This window comes from Haemaphysalis longicornis, unplaced genomic scaffold (genome assembly GCF_048455015.1).
Source record: "Haemaphysalis longicornis isolate Haplotype H1 unplaced genomic scaffold, Haemaphysalis longicornis Haplotype H1 scaffold_4, whole genome shotgun sequence".
In the NCBI taxonomy this organism is placed as follows: domain Eukaryota; kingdom Metazoa; phylum Arthropoda; class Arachnida; order Ixodida; family Ixodidae; genus Haemaphysalis; species Haemaphysalis longicornis.
Window position 1 is genome coordinate 53,510,983 of NW_027526361.1, and position 19,402 is coordinate 53,530,384.

Below are 19,402 nucleotides of genomic sequence, written 5' to 3' on the forward strand. Positions count from 1 at the left end.
TCCGTGCCTTCGAGGACGCGTTCCAGAGCAAAGCAGCTAGACTTAGCCGCATTTCGCTACTCGCTATCGCAGCATTATCGTCATTAATAACTCGTAATTGCCTATCAGGGCTAAGTGGAGGTTGCGGCCACGCCGGCAAGAGTCTGGCAAGGAAATTACAGCGCGTGCGGTTGCCGAAATAAAAGAGAGAAGAGGAGAAGGGGGAAAAAAGGAATTAAAAAAGCGATACAAAAGAAGGGGACCAAGACAGCGACGTGGCCCATGCTAAACCTCTGTGACACTGTCGTGTGTTCCCATCTTCTTGCGCTCCGCCATCTAAATCGAACCACGATGGGGAAAAAAAAGTAAAACAACAAATTCGAAGGCCCGGAATGAAAATTGCTTCTTGTTTTAGCGGGCTGGTCTCGCGTGAGTATGGCTATGGGCTGGCCTTATTATTTTTGTGGACTAAGTAATGTACGTTCATTGAATTCTAGGTCGTCTCGATTCCTTTCCGTAAGGTTCAACAGCACTAGTCCAGAACTGCATCCTGGAGTAAGCTAAGTATCGGAAATTATAGGTGTTGCAACTTCGACCGAGGCGATGAGTGTCCCGAGCAGGTAGGGTCAATCCTAACTTGGAAAGTCTACTAATTGGAGTTTCACTCTATTGCTCTTTACCCCTCGGTAGCAAGCATCTCTTTGCATCTAATTGCGATGCGGATTTCAAATCTAATTATGGGTCTATACAAGGCCTTTTAAATGCTCACAAAACTGATTGCGACTGAAAAAGCTTATGAGGAAATGAATTTAAACAAATCATTGTACTTTGCCATGACGCCTTTAGAGAAGCAAAACAACTTTAGGTCTGTTAGGCTGATTAATACCTGTGCTACACGGTCGTTTCAAAGGCCTTCGGAAGGCCGTTGAACCAATTGTCTATCGAGTGCCCCATTGCAAATACATTGGGAGCAGTTGTGGGAGAGAGTCCAGTTGTCAATTGAAGATACCATGTAGCACAGGCATAACGAGGAAGCCAGACTGCTGTACATTAAAAGCGTTTAGCTGAGTGGGCTTTACCTGAGTGGGCTTTTGGCAGATTTTTAGGCAACACCAGCTACGGCGAAGGACAAGGATAAGAAATTGAGCTGCTCTACTAATTGAGGGTGGGTAAAAGGCTTACAATGTGCCTGTAAAATATTTACAGACTCTGTCTTTGCTTTGCGGGTTATTTTTTGTACGGTGGCGAAGTTATGGCGGTATTTTAAGGCCGTGGTTTGCGCGATGGATCGAGTGCTCGAATACTTCATTAAACTACTTTAACTAACACTGAATTTACTTGGTTAGGGGTACTTGGTGGGTTTTTAGAGCTTGATACACTTATCTCGCGTACAAGTAATCAAAGGTGGGGAGTTATGTTATTTTTACGACGATGGACTGATAGCGAAAGTTCCCACTGCCTTATTTCTGCCTGCACCTTAAAAGCAGTATTTCCATTTATCGGGACCCCAGAAAAACACAAAAGCATACAACTAATACTGCTGAATTGTAGGGTAACTTCGTAGGGTAATTTCGAGCACAGTCTAACATGCGTTTTCTGAAAGCCAACATGCGCTACAGAAAGAGCAGTTGGACTTTGTCAACTCCGCTGTCTCGTTTCATTTTTATTTAGTTGTGTTCTGGCCCGCCACCCAAATTTTATTCCGTCACCCTATAGTTGTCACATAGCCTCACCGCTTTCTCGAAAAGTCGCGCTGTTATTCTTGTACACGTGAATTTATTCCTCGAAACAGTACTGCAAGATTGGCTTTCCGCGGCGCTTTGTTGTTTAGTGGTGGAGCTTGACACGAGGCGAACAGTAAAAATAGAAAAAAAAAAATGCCCACTCGCTTTTTTTGCCGAATGCAGCACTAGGCAAAGCGGGAAGTTCGAAGACGTAAGGTAAGAAAAAGATCTCGTTACATCTGCACAAATGCGGTACCGCCGGAAATACCCGCTTCAGCTTCTCGCGAGTAGCATCGGCCGCCGGTTCTCGCAGACGGGAATTACCTTCCTCGAAGGGCACTAAATGGCCGTATACAGGCGGAGGGCGGCGGGCAAGAAGGCGCAAGGCCCCGCTTCTGAGCGTTTCCACGACGGTTCTTCGGCAACACCCGACCCGGGGCCACCCAGCGCAGCGCGAAGCCGCACGCCTTGCGAGCGGGGATAGCGTCGGCCGACGAACTTCCCGCTTCACTTTCAATTCAGCGCCCTCATCCATCAGACAGTTAGAGGGGGTCCCGAAATGATTGTAATCAGCCCCGGAGCACCCCCCGGTCTCATTTCCATTCCTCTAATTACACTCGCGTGTACACCGCTCTGCACTTCCCTCTCCCGTCGTCTCACGTTCGCGTCTCGGCGCCCTTGGCCCTCGCTGCCTCTGCGGTCGGCTTTCATTAAGAAGCTCGGGCAGCCTCTCCATTGTGGAGGGCCGCTATGATCTGACTCTGCGACAAGACCCCGCAGTACCGTGAAGCCAGGATTGCCCAAATATGTATCACCCGCCTAGAGAGGACAAGATCGACGGACTACGGCTTCGGAAGACGTGTCAAAAAGGCGTGGGAAAGACTGCCGTGCCTCTGCACTGTGGGAAAGGATGCATTCAACTGTCTCCGCGAGATCGCTGGCATCGAAGCTGCGCCGCTGAAAGGAAGGCGAGTAGGATACAGACACTCTGGGACTGCTTGGCATTTTGGAATGAAGCGCTAAGCAGAATGTCCAAGGGGTCGACGAAGCACATCCTTAGAAACAACTGAGAGATGTTCAACTGATGTTTAACTTAAAAACAACTGAGAGAAATGTTCAACTTTCGGCAGCGCCGCAAGTTGAACACTTGGCATAACGTGCCGCGTGTGGCGTTGTAGTCAGTTTAAGATGGAAGTTCAACAAGCCATTGCACCGCTATCACCTGCCGTGTGTGCGAGATTGAGCGTTATTGGTCGCAATCTTCTAGTTTCTTCCTCATTTTTTTTGGGCAACTCTAAGCTACAAATAAGAGTCGGACGGCTGCAGCAAGACTTTTTATTGAATAACGGAGACCAATGGTCCCCACAAGGAAGTGGGATTGAGGGTGAGTGGAAGGGAAAAGGGAAAAAAATGCAGGAAGTTCCTGAGTGCTCGTTTCGCTGAGGGCACGATGGATGTATCAGTTCTTGTGATCTCCACTGTGGCTGGCAGTCACTCTTGGTGATTGTGGGTTGTGTGTGCTTGCTCACAGCGGGAATATCCGGTTAAAGTACCTCACAAACAAATGAAATCTTAAAGAGGGCGACTTTTCAGTGCAATTACTCAATTACGACTTCGTTACCGCGAAGTGACGCCAACCTACGTTTACCAGCAACTGGACTAAACGGTCTCAATGGCTAGCAAAAGAAAAGCTTCCATTCACAAGCACAAGAAACAAGATAAAACGATAAAAAAAAACACCGGGGGGACAGAAAGCAACCCTGCTTCGCGTGTTATGATGAGTGCGTCGTACAAAATGAACTCCAGGGAACGTGAATGGGGGCGCTCCGTCGTGCCCGATGTATACGGGGCGGGGGGGAATCCCTCCCCCCCGTTTCCCCTCGCTTTCGGCATCCAGGAACAGGCCTAACGGGCAACGGGGTGGTCAATCAGCGAGAGTCAAGAAAAACAAACGGCGCGAAAGAGCTAAAATTAGGAAGGGAAATAGGGAAGCCCCTCCCCACCGCCCAGCCAACTAGTCACACCAGCGGCGGAGCGGGCGCCAGGCACGCGCCAGCGAACACGTTGCAAGGCGCCGCGCGGGCCGGAAGTTGGCCATTACTGTCCGTCGCTTTCCGGCATGCCCCGGCCCGCTGCTGCTGCTGCTCGTTTCCCAAAACAGTGCGGTGTAACGGTTCTCCTCCTCCTCCTCCTCCTCCTCCTCCTTTTCCTTGCCCTCTCGCTTCGCACCTCACGCGCACAGACCCGGATGCTTTCTCTACTGAAGGAGTCAGAGACTGGAAGCCATCCAGGCCGAAACAATGGACAGGGATGACGGAATGAGAAAAGGAAAGTGTTGAGCATCGCGGGCCTGTACGCAGGAAAGAGAGCAGACCCTGAGCCCGGCATGACTGTCGTGGTCTTACGGGATGCGGGTGTGGGTACAGTATAACTGCGGGAAGCGACACAAAGGCTATGAAAACTACACGAGGTTCTTCGTTCGTTGAAGAGGTGTTTGCGCAGTACTGCTCTAGGCCATGTCCTTGTTCGAGCTCTATGATAATCGGAATGCAGTCTATGCGAATATTGAGAGAGAGAGAGAGAGAGAGAGAGAGAGAGAGAGAGAGAGAGAGAGAGAGAGAGAGAGAGAGAGAGAGAGAGAGAGAGAGAGAGAGAGAGAGAGAGAGAGAGAGAGAGAGAGAGAGAGAGAGAGAGATTTTGTCTTGGAGGAAAACGGACGACTCGCGGCAAAGGGAGGAGGCTGCTTTTCCCACATGGCTTGTCACCACAGTATGAAGTGAACACGAGAAAAACGCACGCCACGATCCGCGCCGGTCTACTCGAATACATAGAGATGCATTGTGAGCGGCCGAGACACGCCTAGCACGTTTCCCGCGAAGTTCTGAAGACGCGATGCACATGCATTCCGTTTCTATATAATACTTTCCTTCGAGAACTCCCCACAGCTGTGGCGATACCCAGGCGACACATGTAGGGTACGTGACGCGATATTTCGCGCGCCGCTTCTGAGCCATTTATAGCGGTCGCAGAATATTTCACACGCGCACATTATGCGAAACTGTATCACTTCGTCTAGTGGAAAGAGTTATTGCGCAAAATTACTTTTGCACGCCGCGAAACTTTATTTGGCAGCTTTATTGTCGGGTTCTCCGAGGAACTATGCAATCACCCGCTGCGCATTTTTAACTGGCGAAATATGGCTTCGTGTATATAGTATAACAAGTTTGTTCAGCGCGGGCGGAAGAACATCCGAGGCAGAGACGGTCCTCGCGATGCGCCGTCGTTCGTCAGACTGGAACAGAACCGCACGTTGCTGATGACGGTTTCCAGTAAGCGGCCCGGGAGGGCGGCTTTCCGATGAAGCACTGTCTGCAGGAGCAGCCGGCGATGCAAGCGAGCGGCGGCAGATGGGAAGGGCGGTCTGTCCGAAAACAAAGCGCCCCGTTGTCCGCCTCCCGCGCCGCGCGTAGTCCCGGCCTCCCCCGCCCTCCTCCGGCCCGGCGTCGGCGTATCGGTCCCGTAATTACCGCTGCCCGACGACGCCGCCGGATGGGAGCCACCGCTGTTGCCTATGGCTGCTTCTTGGAAAAGAACGGCCGACAAGCGCTTCCGCTGATGCGGCCTGCACTTTGCTTTGCCAACACAGCTCACCGACACTGTTCGTACATGGAAGCCACAAAGATCCAATGCGTCTATAAACGGCGTCGATGGCGGCCTCTTTGACCCGACGCGGAACAGAGGCTATTTGTCGGCGAGCGGGTGTTTACGCTGGGACTCGCTGTACATAGCTTTATGAACAGTGGGAGCGAGTGGCTACTCCGCAGGGTTGCGACCTTGTTGCAAAAGAGTCGGTGCAACGATCGGAAGCGATTGCCTCCCGATTGTTGCAACAATCTCCAGCCGAGTCACAGCTGTTGTTGGCACCCGTCCCAACAGCGCATGCTGAGTAAGTTGCGTTGTTTTCATTGTGTGCTCCGGAAACTCCCCGCGACTCCTTATATGCGTGCCGTTAACACGGTAAAAAAAATATAAAGGAAAAAGCGGATTCGTTAGTTTACCACTACGTACGTTGTTTATCACGAACACTGACTGACTCTATTCTATAACAGGTGTGTGACTAAAAAGCTGCGGCAGCTTTTCCAAACCGCGAATTCGATCCTTTGGAGTAAATGATGATCCTTGCAGGCGGACGCAATCCGCACAACGAACTTTAACGGCCGGTAGGCTAACTCGATAAAACTTGTAATATATCTCTCTGTAGTTTCTGATTTGATGCTGCATGCTAGTGTTTAAAATACCAGGCAGTAATGATCTAAATCTATTCCATTTTCCAAAAAGCACATAAATAAGTTTGCGAATAAGTTGCCCGCTATATATTGCCATTGTAACTGACAGCGTATGTCCCGTGCTCTTTACTACAATATCGGCTATAACTGTATTATGTAATTGGCAATGCATATACAGTAGACTCGTGATAGTTCAAACTCGGATAATTCAAACTTTCGGTTAATCTAAACAAATTTCAAAATTTCAATGTATTTTACATCCGCCTAGTTCAAACTGCTTCATTACGAAATTTGGTTAATTTGTACTTTTTGTTGTCCTTGCCGGATAATATCTGCTACATTTGCCGCTTCTACCTGCACATTTGCATCCTTATATCACTAACAACCACAAATAACGTCGATTACCTACCTACACGTATCAAAACAAGATTTCGCGCAAAGAACCGCGTGGTTAAAAAAGAAAGAAAAAAAAACTTTTGTTTTAAACTCCCATGCAAAGTCAAAGCAGTCACCCATTGTGTGATTTTTTAAAGTGTGAGTAACACTTCAGTATTGCGTGTAAATGTTGTATTACTAAATATATGTGAATGTTTCATGACAGCACAAGTTGGTATGTTGCTCCGTGTCATATTTATGAGGACTTCAGGGAATTCAGACCTCGGATAATTCGAAAAAAATCCTGGGGTCCCGTCGAGTTTGAATTATCGCGAGGTTACTGTAGTACGCATATGAGCTATTGTATGGGACAATTGAAATACGTCGATATTTAAAAAAAAAAAGAGAGAGAGAGAGAGAGGGGCGGGGGCGGTGTTGCACCTATAGCCTTCGATTTTGCAGTCTAAAAATGTGCCGTAACTTCAGCAATTACAATTATAAATTTTCCCAAGCCAGTCGCCTCATGTTCCGAGCATTCGGTGAACGTAGTGGGGTAAAAAAAGTCAAGTGTGGGCTTTATCACGCGCCGAAAGTACATGCGGGATATGAAGCGCGCCGTAGTAAAGGGCTAGATATTTTAATTGGACGGCGCGGGGGTCTTTAAAAAAGACGAGCACCGAAATTTCGACACAAGGACGTTTTCTTTCTGCACGTACTACTAAAAGGGGCAATTATAGTTATAAGAGTGAGGCATATATAACGATATCCGTGGGCGCTGCACTGGTGCATGCTTAGAAGCAATATATAATTCCGACACTATACGGCTGCACTGTGAAGTTCCGTGCGTTAGTCTTGCCGCGCACTTAAGATGGAAGTTTGGAAAATGGGAATCTAATCGTTTCGTTCCGAAAATAAACTCGAGGCGGGCTGAAGAAAGCGACGCAGAGCAGCACGCGACGCGTGACTAATGGCGCCTGGCGTGCGAAGCCGATTCGCCAAGGTGTGTATAGCGTAGGCGGTTAATTGAGTTCGGCCGTATATAGCGCGCGCACGTCCGCATCGTCAAACGCTACACCGCTCTTGATACCGCCCGCATAACGTGGCGGCAATTAGGTACATGTTGAACATGTTATACGACCGCACATACGGTCCTCACGCGCGTAGCCCGCAAGGCGCGACCGTAAAAGCGTCGCTGTAATCACGTCGAAATGGGCCTCCGCGACGTTGTAGAGGTGTCATTTGAACGCGTGACCGCCAGTCGAGACCCCCTGCGCTGAATCGCTAACGGGCACGTTCGTCTTCCGCGAATCTTTCCTGCTTATACCTTGTACACAAATGCGGGCTCGCACGTCGTCCTAACTGCGGAGATTGCCCTAGTCGTTGCCCGATTTTTTTTTTTTTCGGCTTCCAGAATGTGGCGGTGGGCGTATACAGTGCCGCTGCCTAAGTGGGTTGGGTTGAGGCAGTGTTTTTGAGTGTCGCCTCCTAATTGAAGCTACGCGGCGTCATTATCTCGCCTCTCTTCCTCATGTTTTATTAGTTACTGGCCGTTTCTTGTGATCAATAATTGTCTTTCTTTTTTTCTTTTTTTTTACTTTTCGCTTATAGTTCGTTGTTGGCAGTGTAGCCTTCCCGGGCATTCAGTGAGCGAGAGACAACTGAGAACAAAGCAGTTGTTGCTTGAAGGGGAGCTCTAGCTGGTTTGACGCGGAAGGTTCCCAACTCACACGTTTTTAGTTTCGTCACCCATCCACAATCTCCAACAGCGTATATTTGCGTTTTGCCGTTCCAGTTCCGTTTTCTACGTAATTTTTCCATGCATGACCGCGTTCGGATTTTATCTCGCATGCATCCTTAGCACTAACACGAAGGGGCTGCGGCTCTCTATTAGTGCAAATCTTGTAGTGCAACGTGAAAGATCTCGTATACAGACAATGCGGCGCCGGCCTCTTATCCGGAGCCGGCACAATTATTTGAAAATCCACGTGTTACATTTTAGCAACGCACTCTTACGCAGACATTCGTCTAAATTCCTACCATTGTGGCCACAACCGCAAATTGGCTTTGTAGCCCTTCTTTTTCCCGTGTTCTTCAACAACAACCACAACAAGAACAAAAAAGACGAGGCAACAAACTAGATTCAGGAGTATTTACGCACGCGAGCCGCAGTTGTCCGATAACTCACAAATCGTCCCAAAGCCTTTGGGCGGTGGGACTGGAAGAAAAACGAGCAGCCCATTAGGGCCCCGGAACTACGTCACGGTTCCTTCCTGTCCGCGTCCTGCGTCGACAGCGCGCACACCTCTCCTCATTAGGCGTTCGCGACGATCTGAGGAACGGGCCTCGCAGGAGGAGCACAAGGAGAGCGGCTCAGCTCCCAGCCAGTTATCAAGACGAGGCGTCGAAAAATGCGCCCACACACACAGACAGACAGGAGCGCAGAAGGGAACCGGAGCGATGGCCGGTTTCCTGTCGTGCGCGGAGGATTAAGCCGCGAGAAAGACCTGGCGGGGACGCGCCATCTGCCGCGCTGCTGCTGCTGCTGCTGCTATCTCTTCGGCCGCCCAGAAACGAAGGAGGAGGAGAAACCCTGTGCTCTCTCACGCGGGCGCGTGGCACTGACACAGCTTCTCTGCTGCTGCTTCTGCTGCTGCGGCTGCCTTGTCGGCAAATGCGCTCCTAACGACTTTGAGGCGCCGCAAAATCACAACTCCAAAAACGGCGAGGAAGGGCGAGGTACGCCGGTGACGAACGTGGCTTCCTCTCTCCCTACCTGAACCCTCCCACTCAGTCTTGCGGTTTCCTTGGCTTCCCTCTTTGAGGAAGCCTCCGGCGTCAAAGGGCTGCGGTCGCGGGCGATCCAGCGCCTTCGAGAATCCATTTGGACATTGTACCTCGACTGACGCAACGGCGAGATTTGTTTCTGAATTCGAAAGCGTTTATGGAGGTTCAACGTTTTCTGCGTATGAGAGCCTATTCGCTGTCGCTTCGTGCCTCGATAAGATGAGGATGCGGGGTAGAGAGCGTTCTTCGTCGCCGAAGGGCTGCGGGAGGAAACGACGGCTGTTTTCACCTGCTTCCTCTTCGGACGATGAGAAGGTTGGTGCGGGACAAAGGGACAAAGAAGCGGGGGCAGTTACTGTATTTGCGCGATCCTAAAACCTACTCAACTTCCTCATCAGTTAGTGAACATTAGCAAGAATTACGTCGGGAGTTGACGACAAGAAACAAAAAATCCCGGGCCATCTCCACCAACGTGAAACCTGGGGAGGAGCGAAGCATGCAGTGTATACGTGTATTCTTGGTGCCTTGGCGTTTTTGCCGACGGAGATGAAACCGTTGGGGGGTAGAGGTATACAGCTTTGCTGTAAAAGTCTCTTGTCTTTGAAGCACGAAGCTCTCTAGCGTGAGGGGTAAACGAGTGTCCCGGTGTTTTTTTAGTACGCGTTACGTCCTAGCGCGAGGCGTAAGCAAGTTTCCCGGCGTTTTAGTACCGTGACTACATGAGACGACGATTACGATGACGACAGTAGACGCCAATATCCCCAGCCACCAAGTTGCTTTGCGCCTAATATCGCCGTAAATACAAGCAATGGAGCTTCCGTGGTCGCAACAGATGAGCAGCATTCTATAGGAACAAGCAACAAAACATAGACGCAATAAAACGATCAAAGCTAGTTATGGCCCTGTTTGAACGAAGATTTTACATTCCTAGAGCCAGAAGTGACAGTTTGATTTGTGTCTGCTTTAAAAGCGCTGGAAACGCTAATAGGCGACTGGCCTGTCTGTCTCTCCCGTTGCTCGTAATCAGTGCTCAACGTGCGGTGAGCTCAACCACTATGCGTTTGTGTCTGCAGGGAAGCTTGCTTCGGGTGTCTTATGCGCGGCGCGGGTCTGTGGGGGTAGTAAAAACGCTGCGTAAAAAGTGAGTTGATGGAACATAAATAAAAAAGAAAAAAATTACGATAAAAACCCGGGCGTGACGAAGATCAAACTACTATCCTTGTGACTGACGTAAAGATCTGGAGCTCAGTGTTAGTATATCGATGCCGCGCTGCACGAGGCATCCACGGGCGTTATGTCGGCATTACCTGTTTTTTCTCAAGTCCGGCAAGTCCTTTTTCGCGTTACATTCTTGTCGAATTATTTATGTGCCATACGCTAGTCATCTTTATCGTTCAGCGCTCGATGCCTTTGGTGTTATTTCCGGATAATAGCCACAGGTACAGATATGAGGTGCTGAGCTCTAAGTTTGTAGCTTTGAAGTGACCAAAATGGAAGTTACTTGCGGTTACAACGGCAGATGCACTACCGTTGACGTCATCACCCATTGCTTCAATGCAGTGCCATTCAGGGAAGCAATAGCGGGCGCGGAACTAGGGCTTGCTGTCTCCGAGAGAGACTGAAGCAAGAAGCGACAGCTCGTGAACGCCGGGCCAGTAAATCACATTATCAACTTAGCCGCTCAATGACGGCTTACCTAGTGAAGAAGTATCGACAATTGGGCTAGATGCCTGGTTTTGGAGCATTTCGCCGTAGCGTAAACTCGACACGGATACAAGAAGACTAGAGCAGACTGCGCTGCGATCTGCCTACTTCATTCTTCTATCCGGGTCGGGTTTACGCTACTTCAAGATGTTCAATTACTCAGGGAAAGCGCTTCATAATTTCTTTTTGTTACACGGCAATGTGCGTATGTACACGGCAATGTGCGTACTGGTGGAGGCCGCAGCACTTCATTGCCTAAAACACTGAACAGACGCCTTTTTTGGCTTCGTAAATTATTCCAGAATCAGCGCGTACTCGAGAATCTCTCCGCCAATGTCGGTTTCTGGGAAGGCTTTCCGATGCGCAAGTTCAGCATTTCTAACGCATTTCTAAAGAATACGAAGATGGAGCTGAGCTGGGGCGGTATTCTCGTGTGTTGTCCGTTTTGTGACCGTTTCAAAAGTGTCCGTTTTCAGCTAGCCCTCATCGGCTAAAAGCGAACACCCGGATGTGACGCCATGCGAGCACGGCGGGCTATGAGCGCGGCTTCTCAGAGCCACTCGGAGCAGACGATTTGAAGCAGACAATTTTTCTTCGCATTGTTACTGGTTTACTAGCGGAACAATAACCAGATAAAATATAGTTTAAAATAGGTTTAGTCGTTTAAAATGTGTTTACAAGAACAGTTGCGCAAAAGTCAACCCAAAGCCCGCCTACAGCTGAAAGTACGTCCCAATAAAACGGACGCAAAACGGTCGTTCTCAAAACGGAAAATTACGAAAATACCGCCGCTGAATTCAAACCGCGCGGCCCTTACAGCCACAGCGTTTCGCTGCGAAGTCCCCGCTGAAGCGCGTTCCCGTGTCTCTTGCACCTGCCCTCGGGGCACGGGGTTTCGATTCGGCAGCTACTCGGCCCTCAAACACGCAGGGCTGACGCATCCGCATGTCCCCCGAACGGCGGTCGACCTGCGGGCGTGCTCTTTTCTCAAAGTGCTTCAGCCAGCGGGATCGAGGGACAGAGAAGAGTCGAGAGCTGGTTCCCCAAACAGAGCACGCCGGAGACGCTGCTCCCTGCAAAGAAAGCGTGCGCGGCCTCCTTAATTGGGCGGCTGCTGTGTACGCCGTCGTTGTACACGCCAGCGCCTTTCTCCGCTGCAAGAGCGGCCCGGTTGCCGCGGCCGTTGACGCGCGTCCCCGCATGCGCACACTCAGCGGTGCGGTTCAATGGCAGGAGCGCCTCGGGCGAATTTGCTCCCCAATTCGTGCTGGAGAAACCGGGGTGAGCTCGCCGGCTGACTGCTCTGTTTGCTTCCGAGGAAAAGGAGCCCGCGGCACGCGGGGAAAGCCAACCCTCAAATGAACACAAATGGATCGGGCTCTCGTTTCCGCTACCCCCTCTTCCTCACTGCTCTTCCGCTTTGTCAAAGGGTTGGGCGACAGTTGTCCGTTTCCTTATTAGAGGAGACCGCGGGGTTCTCGATATCACCGGCGCTGTGGTAGAGACAGAGGCCCCCTTTCCCGTCCCTCGCAAGCGGCTGCCCCCCCACCTCCCTTTCACTCTCCTTTGCCGCGGCAGGTCAGGTCGAAGCTGCACTCAGAGCAGCAGCTCTAGCTAGAGGTGCAGCGGGAACTTCTCCAGTTTAATTGCCTCTTAAGGCGAGGAAAATTGACTAGCATGCTGTTTTGCTTTCGAGCAGCATAAATCTGGACCAGGAAAACGTTTTTATTATTGTTATTTCTGAAGAAATAGAGCAAATTCCTTCCCGAACCACATATGTCGGCGTACCTCGATATCCAGTGAAAAAAAAAATTAACAAATCAGAGGTAATTCTGCTGTGGGGGGATTCGGCAAGAACCGACGAAAACGCTCACCTCCTCCCATATTGTTTCTCACTGACATAAGGAAAAGCACGCCACCCTTCCTCCGACGGAGAAGGATCATTATTTCAATGCTCATTCATCCGGATGGCGCATCGCCATCCCTGATGCGGAGGAGAGGGATCCGGGACGCTACTCATCCTCATGAGCAACATGTCATTCAGCCCTATTGTCCAGCCGCCACTTTCGCATCGTGATCCCGCTGATCACCCCGGCCATCGCATAACAATTTGGCCAATGTTGACAACGATAATAAAGACACGCCTTGACACACACGTGCGGACACATTTTTACCTGAAGCCTGCCAGGTATCATATTCTCTGCAAAATAAATGCTTTAACTAATATTACACCCCTTCAGGCTCGCGCTGGACGCAGCTGCGCGAGGCCCTTCGCCTCCGAAACGAGCGAACATAAAAAAAATGAACAGCGTGCTTGCTAATGCTACCTTGTCGAAGAGCGCACGCATAAGCTGCAGACAGAATATATTCCCAAGCCTATCTCGCTTTGTGGTCGTCTTCTTTGGGTACCCACTAAATTGACACGAGCGCACTCGTCGGCCCTACAAGACTCACCTTTCGACGCTGGGCTGTGGGAGGAATGTCGAAATCTCATAACCCTGCCGGCACAGCTTTGCTGCCGAACCATCACCGGCAGCGTGTTTTCTCAGCGATCAAGCAGATAGCGGTGTTCCCCGGTACGGTCTTGCGTAGTAGCTCTTTGCGAGAACCCGCACTGGTCGCCATCAGTTCAAAGAAAAACAGGATCGACCACTCGAGCGCGCTAGAAAAAAAGAGGGCATACACGACAACGAAGAAAGAATTAAAGCCTTGGAGGCAGAAAAAAAAATGAGGGGGATGGGAGTCGATCAAATCCCTGCGGCAGCTTTCGATATTGCCGACGAGGCACATCCGGAACCCTTGAAAGCTTGAGGACCGCCCAAGCCACCGGATATTGCGTGCCGTTTGTGTACTCCCTCGACGACGACGTCGACTGTACGGTCGGTCGAGAGAGTTCCTAGGCGCGGCGGCGACAGCGGCCGACACGAGACCTGAAGCGCCAAGAAGGCACCTTTCGGTCCTCCCGGGACCTCGAAGAAGGCCCGCTCTAAAAACAAACAGACTTCCTCTCAGAGAGGCCCTGCGATCGGAGCGAAAGAAAATAAAGGCGGCGCGGCACGCCTTTTTTTCGAGTGCGTGCGCGTCGTCCGAAGTCGTCGACACGAAAAGCCGGAACGCGTCGGAGTCTTATCGTATATTGCTGCCGCACTTCCGAACGGCAGTCGTCGCGACATGGCGAGTTATGACTTTCTCAGCTAAGCAACGCCCAACGCCCGGGGCCGTTTTGGAAGGGACGGTGCGTGAAGCGGCCGGCCTCAGGTAAACACGCCAGAAGTGGCAGCTTCTTAGGCGCGCGCTCGGTCCAGACGTAGAATACAATATGCAGCCAATAAAGAACGGATGGCATGGAAGATTTGGGCGTTGAAATGCTGCATCTGGGCTGTATGAGAAACGCTGGTTGAGAGGGCTCTTCAGCATGTTCACCCACCCGGGGTTTTCAGGGGGCACTAAAGTCCATCCATCGGCAAGGCCGGGAAGAAACTTTAAGGAGCGCCGGAGATATCTTTCATTTCGCTTTCGTTTAAAAATGTCCGCCGAGGCGTGGAGTCGAATGGTGCATTGTCGGTGGCAGAAATAGAGCCGTTTGGGTATTGGTAATGCTGAGTAAAGAGAGACAGAAAATAAAATATATATCTAACTCAAGCCCGGATACTGAGATTAAAGGAGCCATGAAGAGAAAACACAAGTTTGGTTCATTCGAAAGATTGCCTCGTTAGAACCATAACGACACCACTTATAACGCAAACTTCGCTCAAATAAGCTACATAATTAGGAAAAAAGGGAATGACCATGCGGCCCACCAGCTCATTTCCCGCAACAGAACCTATGATGTCACACGACAATGCTCTGCGATTGGCGGAGGCCGGCAAAAGCAAACGCATGTTAGGCAGGGCTTACAGTTTGCATAGCGAGCTAAATGCCCGTGAAACATACTGCACATTCTTTTTATGACAAAGAACGGTGGAGTAAACGGTTGAAGTTCCGAACGAACACGCAAGCGTGTGCGCCAATGCGTACGAAACTACCGCCGGCCGAGCTCGACATCTCGCCGTCGCGCAGACGAATTTTCGGGTTCGAGGCTCTTCGGGGCCAACGAACCGTCCCAGCACGCACAGCCGCGACCTTGCTTGGTATCGTAATCCCTTCACAGGAGGTTGGCCGTCATATCGCCAACCAGCAAAGGTAAAAATAGAAACGAGGGGAGTAAGGAACAGCAAGCAGCGACGAGATAGTGACAGTCGTCGCAGTTTCGGAATGGTGTTGGCTTGCTGCTATTGTTAGGAGCTCGTTTCCAGTTTACAACCACTGAAAACTTCAGTTTGTTCGAGTACTTTACAATGAAATTTCGTTGCTACGTTTTGAAATGCCCATGTAGTACGGGCAAATCGTCGAGGGAGTGCGACATCCCCGGTGAGGAGATCTCCTTTCATGTGCTGCCCAACGACGAACCTCGGCGAAGCAAGTGGCTACGTTTTGTGAACTTTGCAAACGGAGGAGAAAGAGAGCTAAAGGAAGTACGAGTGTGCTCGCTTCATTTCCGAGGCAGTGATTACGGCAGGGACCCTTACGTTAGCTCACTCCTGGGACATGCTGGCGCTCGTCGCCGACTTCGTCAAATCGCCTTCAAAGCGCTCTGACCTTGGGGGAAAAATACGCCGTACACACCGCGCATTGACGCTCATATCTTCTGGTCGAAGCAGAGAGCTCGCGCGAACGGCTTTCCATACACGACACCGGCAAACTGGCATAAGCGATACTGCTACTGAAATTGAACTATTATTAACCGTAATAAAAATGCGGCGCATATGTACCAGCCTGTATTCGTCCGTCGCGACGGGGCTGACGAGGCAGCGGTGCCGACGGCAGGGCGTTCGTCTGTTGTGGCTATCGCGGAATGGTCGCTTTCCCGTCCACCGCGTATCCCACAACTCTTGCCGCTCGTGCACTTAGAAGCATTGAGCGTTCAAGTGGTGTGAGGTTGTTAAATGCAAGTCCGAGCTCCTCGGCGAGAGTTTTGTTCACCGGATCAGGCGATTCCATGACTAGGGCTGTGGGTGCACTAGGTTTTACTAGTATTTTGAAAATGGCCGCCGTCTCGGTCTTCTCCCGCGTGTGGGTGCTATATGGAGTCGACATACTAAGTATCTGTTTCATGGACCGGCTCGTATGACGCCATGGTTCACGTCACGGAATGTGCAATTTTAGCGGGAGATTTGAAATTTTGGCTTAAATTGCCTTATTTCTCAGTGAATAAAGCATCATTTGCTTCCGGGAAAGCGCTTGGGGTACTATGAAACACCTAATCTTTCGAATAAAACAAACTTTTGTTTTCTCTTCATGGCTCCTTTAAGATGGAGACAAGACCGACACGGTCACTTGTGATTTTTTTGTGTGTATGCGTGTGCTGTTACTTTATTTACTGAATGGCCGAAAGGCAACTACCCTTCTCTGAAACAGTTCACGTCCATAGCGTCGCTTGGCGCGCTATGTTACATGTTTTAAACAGCGAACTTCTCTCGCAACAGTGGATTTTAAATTAACTAACTCGCGGCTGGAAATTGTGCGCGCACTACGTGGATTAACTACAACAAAGGAGACGCGAAGTAGTCGCGTTCCCGCGCACCATGAGTTCAGTTTCCCGCCATTAATTCGAACCAACTAGCTCGCTTCCGTAGTTATTTCAATCAATCAATCAATCAATCACTCAATCAATCAATCAATCAATCAATCAATCAATCAATCAATCAATCAATCAATCAATCAATCAATCAATCAATCAATCACTCAATCTTTGATGTCAACGGTACAGGTTTAAATAATTAACGTATTCCTTTCCCCCTCTGCGTAGCGTCGTCCGGAGGCGGCGGCCTCGGCCGTGCCCCGCGCATCACGGAGCAGCCGGGCGATGTGGTGGTGCGCAAGCACGAGCCGGTGACGCTGCGCTGCCGGGCGGACGGCGAGCCCGTGCCGCGCATCGCCTGGTTCCACGACGGCCGGCCCGTGCGCGACTCGGCCACGCGCATGGTGTTGCCCGACGGACAGCTCTTCTTCCTGCAAGTGCAGCACAGCCGACGGGACCAGGACACGGGCCTCTACTGGTGCACGGCCACCAACGCGCTCGGCACCGCCCGCTCGCGCAACGCCAGCGTAGAGCTCGCCGGTGAGTGGCAGAAACCATGTGTACGCCTCCTTAGCAAGTCCAGCGGGAAGTATCGGAAACGTCCGTGAAATTTAGGATGCCCCAAACTCGAACAGAAAGTTTGAAGTAATCGAACTTTTTTTTTTTTTTTGTAATATCGGAAAGTTTGTAAACGGCGTTCAAATCTGAGCTTAATAGGACACTCTTGACGTATTGAAGGCTCAGAGACGCGGTTTGTGCTTTTAAAGCGAAAGATTTCTTATTGGGACCGATGGCGTCCTGTAAAAAAAAAACCCATAGACTGGTTGGCCGACCGAAAAGCTCTCGTAAAAATATAAAAAAAGCACCTAGGGCCTTCAAATTTTGATGTGACGGATTGAAATGCTCCTAAAAAATGTGTCCCCAGCAATGCATTTGTGTTTAGAGATGAAGCCGACTTTCACAGTATCGATTTAAGTTTGGTTTTTGTATTCTGGCTTTCCCACATCACCTGTTCTGCAGTGAAGCATGGCCACCTACGGAGGGAGCATGATAAAAAAAAACGCCTCTATAGCTTGTATTATCAGAAGTATCCTGAAACAAACTACATGACAATTACCCGCTTTGACGAATCTACATGCGTGAAACAGGTCTTCTATTATGCTAAAACGGTCATTTGAAAATCGCGAAAAGGAACGGTCTGGATAAGACAATACATGCATCCGTCATGATGAACGAGTAAAATAAAATACCTTTATCTCATAAATCCCGTATCGATCCCGTTCGCAGATGCGATTACTAAGTCCCGCTTCTCTCAAAATTCTTTAGCAAAGGATGGTAGATTTTTTCGCAAGCCCTGATTGGGGGGATTTTCCGGAGAAGGGCGATCAGCCAGAATAGGTGAGAGCTATTTACCGTCATCAAAAGTGTTAACAACAAGGAAGCGAGTGACAGCCTGTACGCTCTGCAAAGCGCGAAGTATTAACCCCACACAAGCTCACCCCTGGCGCAGCCAAAAGGGTTCAGGGCGCATCGATGTCACAGGGACCCTGTTGCTGCAACGTCGCAGTTCACGCATGCGCACCACCCCGCTTTAGAATTGAAGCATAAATAAGCCGGGCTTTGCGATTGGTTCACTCGGGCAAGGCAGGGCGCTGTTACAGTTTCTGTTGAGAGCGTAAAAGTATCCCGCGATGTCCCGCGCGCATTAAATTAAGCCCTCCGCGCTCCAGAAGCGCAGCGATGCAATTTACAACCCGCCTTTTCTTAGTTTTACGAAGAAACACCAGCGGCGAGAGTAGCGGGAGTAAAAATAAAAAAAGAGAACGAACACAGGGAGCGCTCTGAGAGGAAAGAAACGGTCGCCGTTCGGGGCTTTTACAATCGCGCTCGCCAGATCTCAAGGAGCTGGACTCAAACACACACACTCGGGGGGTCGCGCGTACGGCCGGTGCGGCCTTTTACGGCCGGCCGCGGGCACGACACGACCTCGGTCGGGGCTGCGCGCGCGCGCATAATCGGCATTCGAAGCTCGAGGCGCGTTTTGTGCCGCCGCCGCCGACGACGACCAGGGATTGTCGCTCTCCACCTCGGTCTCGTTGCCGGCGATAACCGCGAGAGCTCGAGCGCTGGCCGCCGTTAATGCGCGGACTCCGATAACCGGCGGGCATAAAAGAGGCTTGAACTTGGGCCCGGCTCGTGTTATACACGGTCGTTCCGACCTTTCTTCTTTACGACGCCCGTGACGACCTGCTGCCGCCGCCGCCGCCGCCGCCGCCGCCGGTCTTGTCCGACCCAATCCCCGGTGTCTGTCTCTCTCTTGGTCGTGACCGCGTCGTGGCGCACGACGCGGGGACATGCTTACGCGAGCGTCGCCTTGTCTCGCGGTGTGCCAAAGTCGGGAACAGCGTGGCCCGCGGCGGCCGCCCTCCTATCTTTATGCGAGTGCGCTGACACCGCGAGGCATTGCCCCAGAAAAAATGGCGTAGGCAGCGCTTGTCCGAGGCCCCGTTCAGTGGCGGCCAAGGGTGCGGGGAAGACGAGATCGAGTGTTCCCATGAAAGCGGCGAGGAGCGGCATCGCAGTTACGCTTTTGGCTCGTTTGTCTGGCTGATTTTTTTTTTCAACGGTAAGCCGCGAGATAAATAAAAAGAAAGGACTGGGCCGACGTTAAGTATGTGTTTTGGCAAAATAAAAGTATACTATACGGGTACATTACGCTCGCTATGACGAAATCGCTGTATTCGAAGGCCTCATTTGTAGTGTACATAGAGCAAATTCTACCTTGTTTTTACGAGATATAGCTTAAACGAAGCAAACTTTTGTACCCAGGACTTCGTTATAACTAATCTTTACTGTATTCAGGGTGTCCCAGCTATCTTGCACCAAAATTTTAAAAAGAGCAATGGTGTTTCTCGAACATACCCTAGCGC

At 50.7% G+C, this 19,402-nt stretch overlaps 1 protein-coding gene across 3 annotated transcripts in view; it reads left to right on the plus strand.

The window, feature by feature from the left end:
* LOC144178701 (roundabout homolog 1-like) overlaps positions 1–19,402 on the plus strand; it is a 200,984-nt gene that overhangs the window by 92,694 nt on the left and 88,888 nt on the right. For all 3 annotated transcript variants that reach the window (XM_077706721.1, XM_077706718.1, XM_077706720.1), the window contains exon 2: positions 16,701–17,012. In XM_077706721.1, the coding sequence (XP_077562847.1) occupies positions 16,701–17,012 (312 nt within the window). The remainder of the gene's footprint in view (positions 1–16,700; positions 17,013–19,402) is intronic.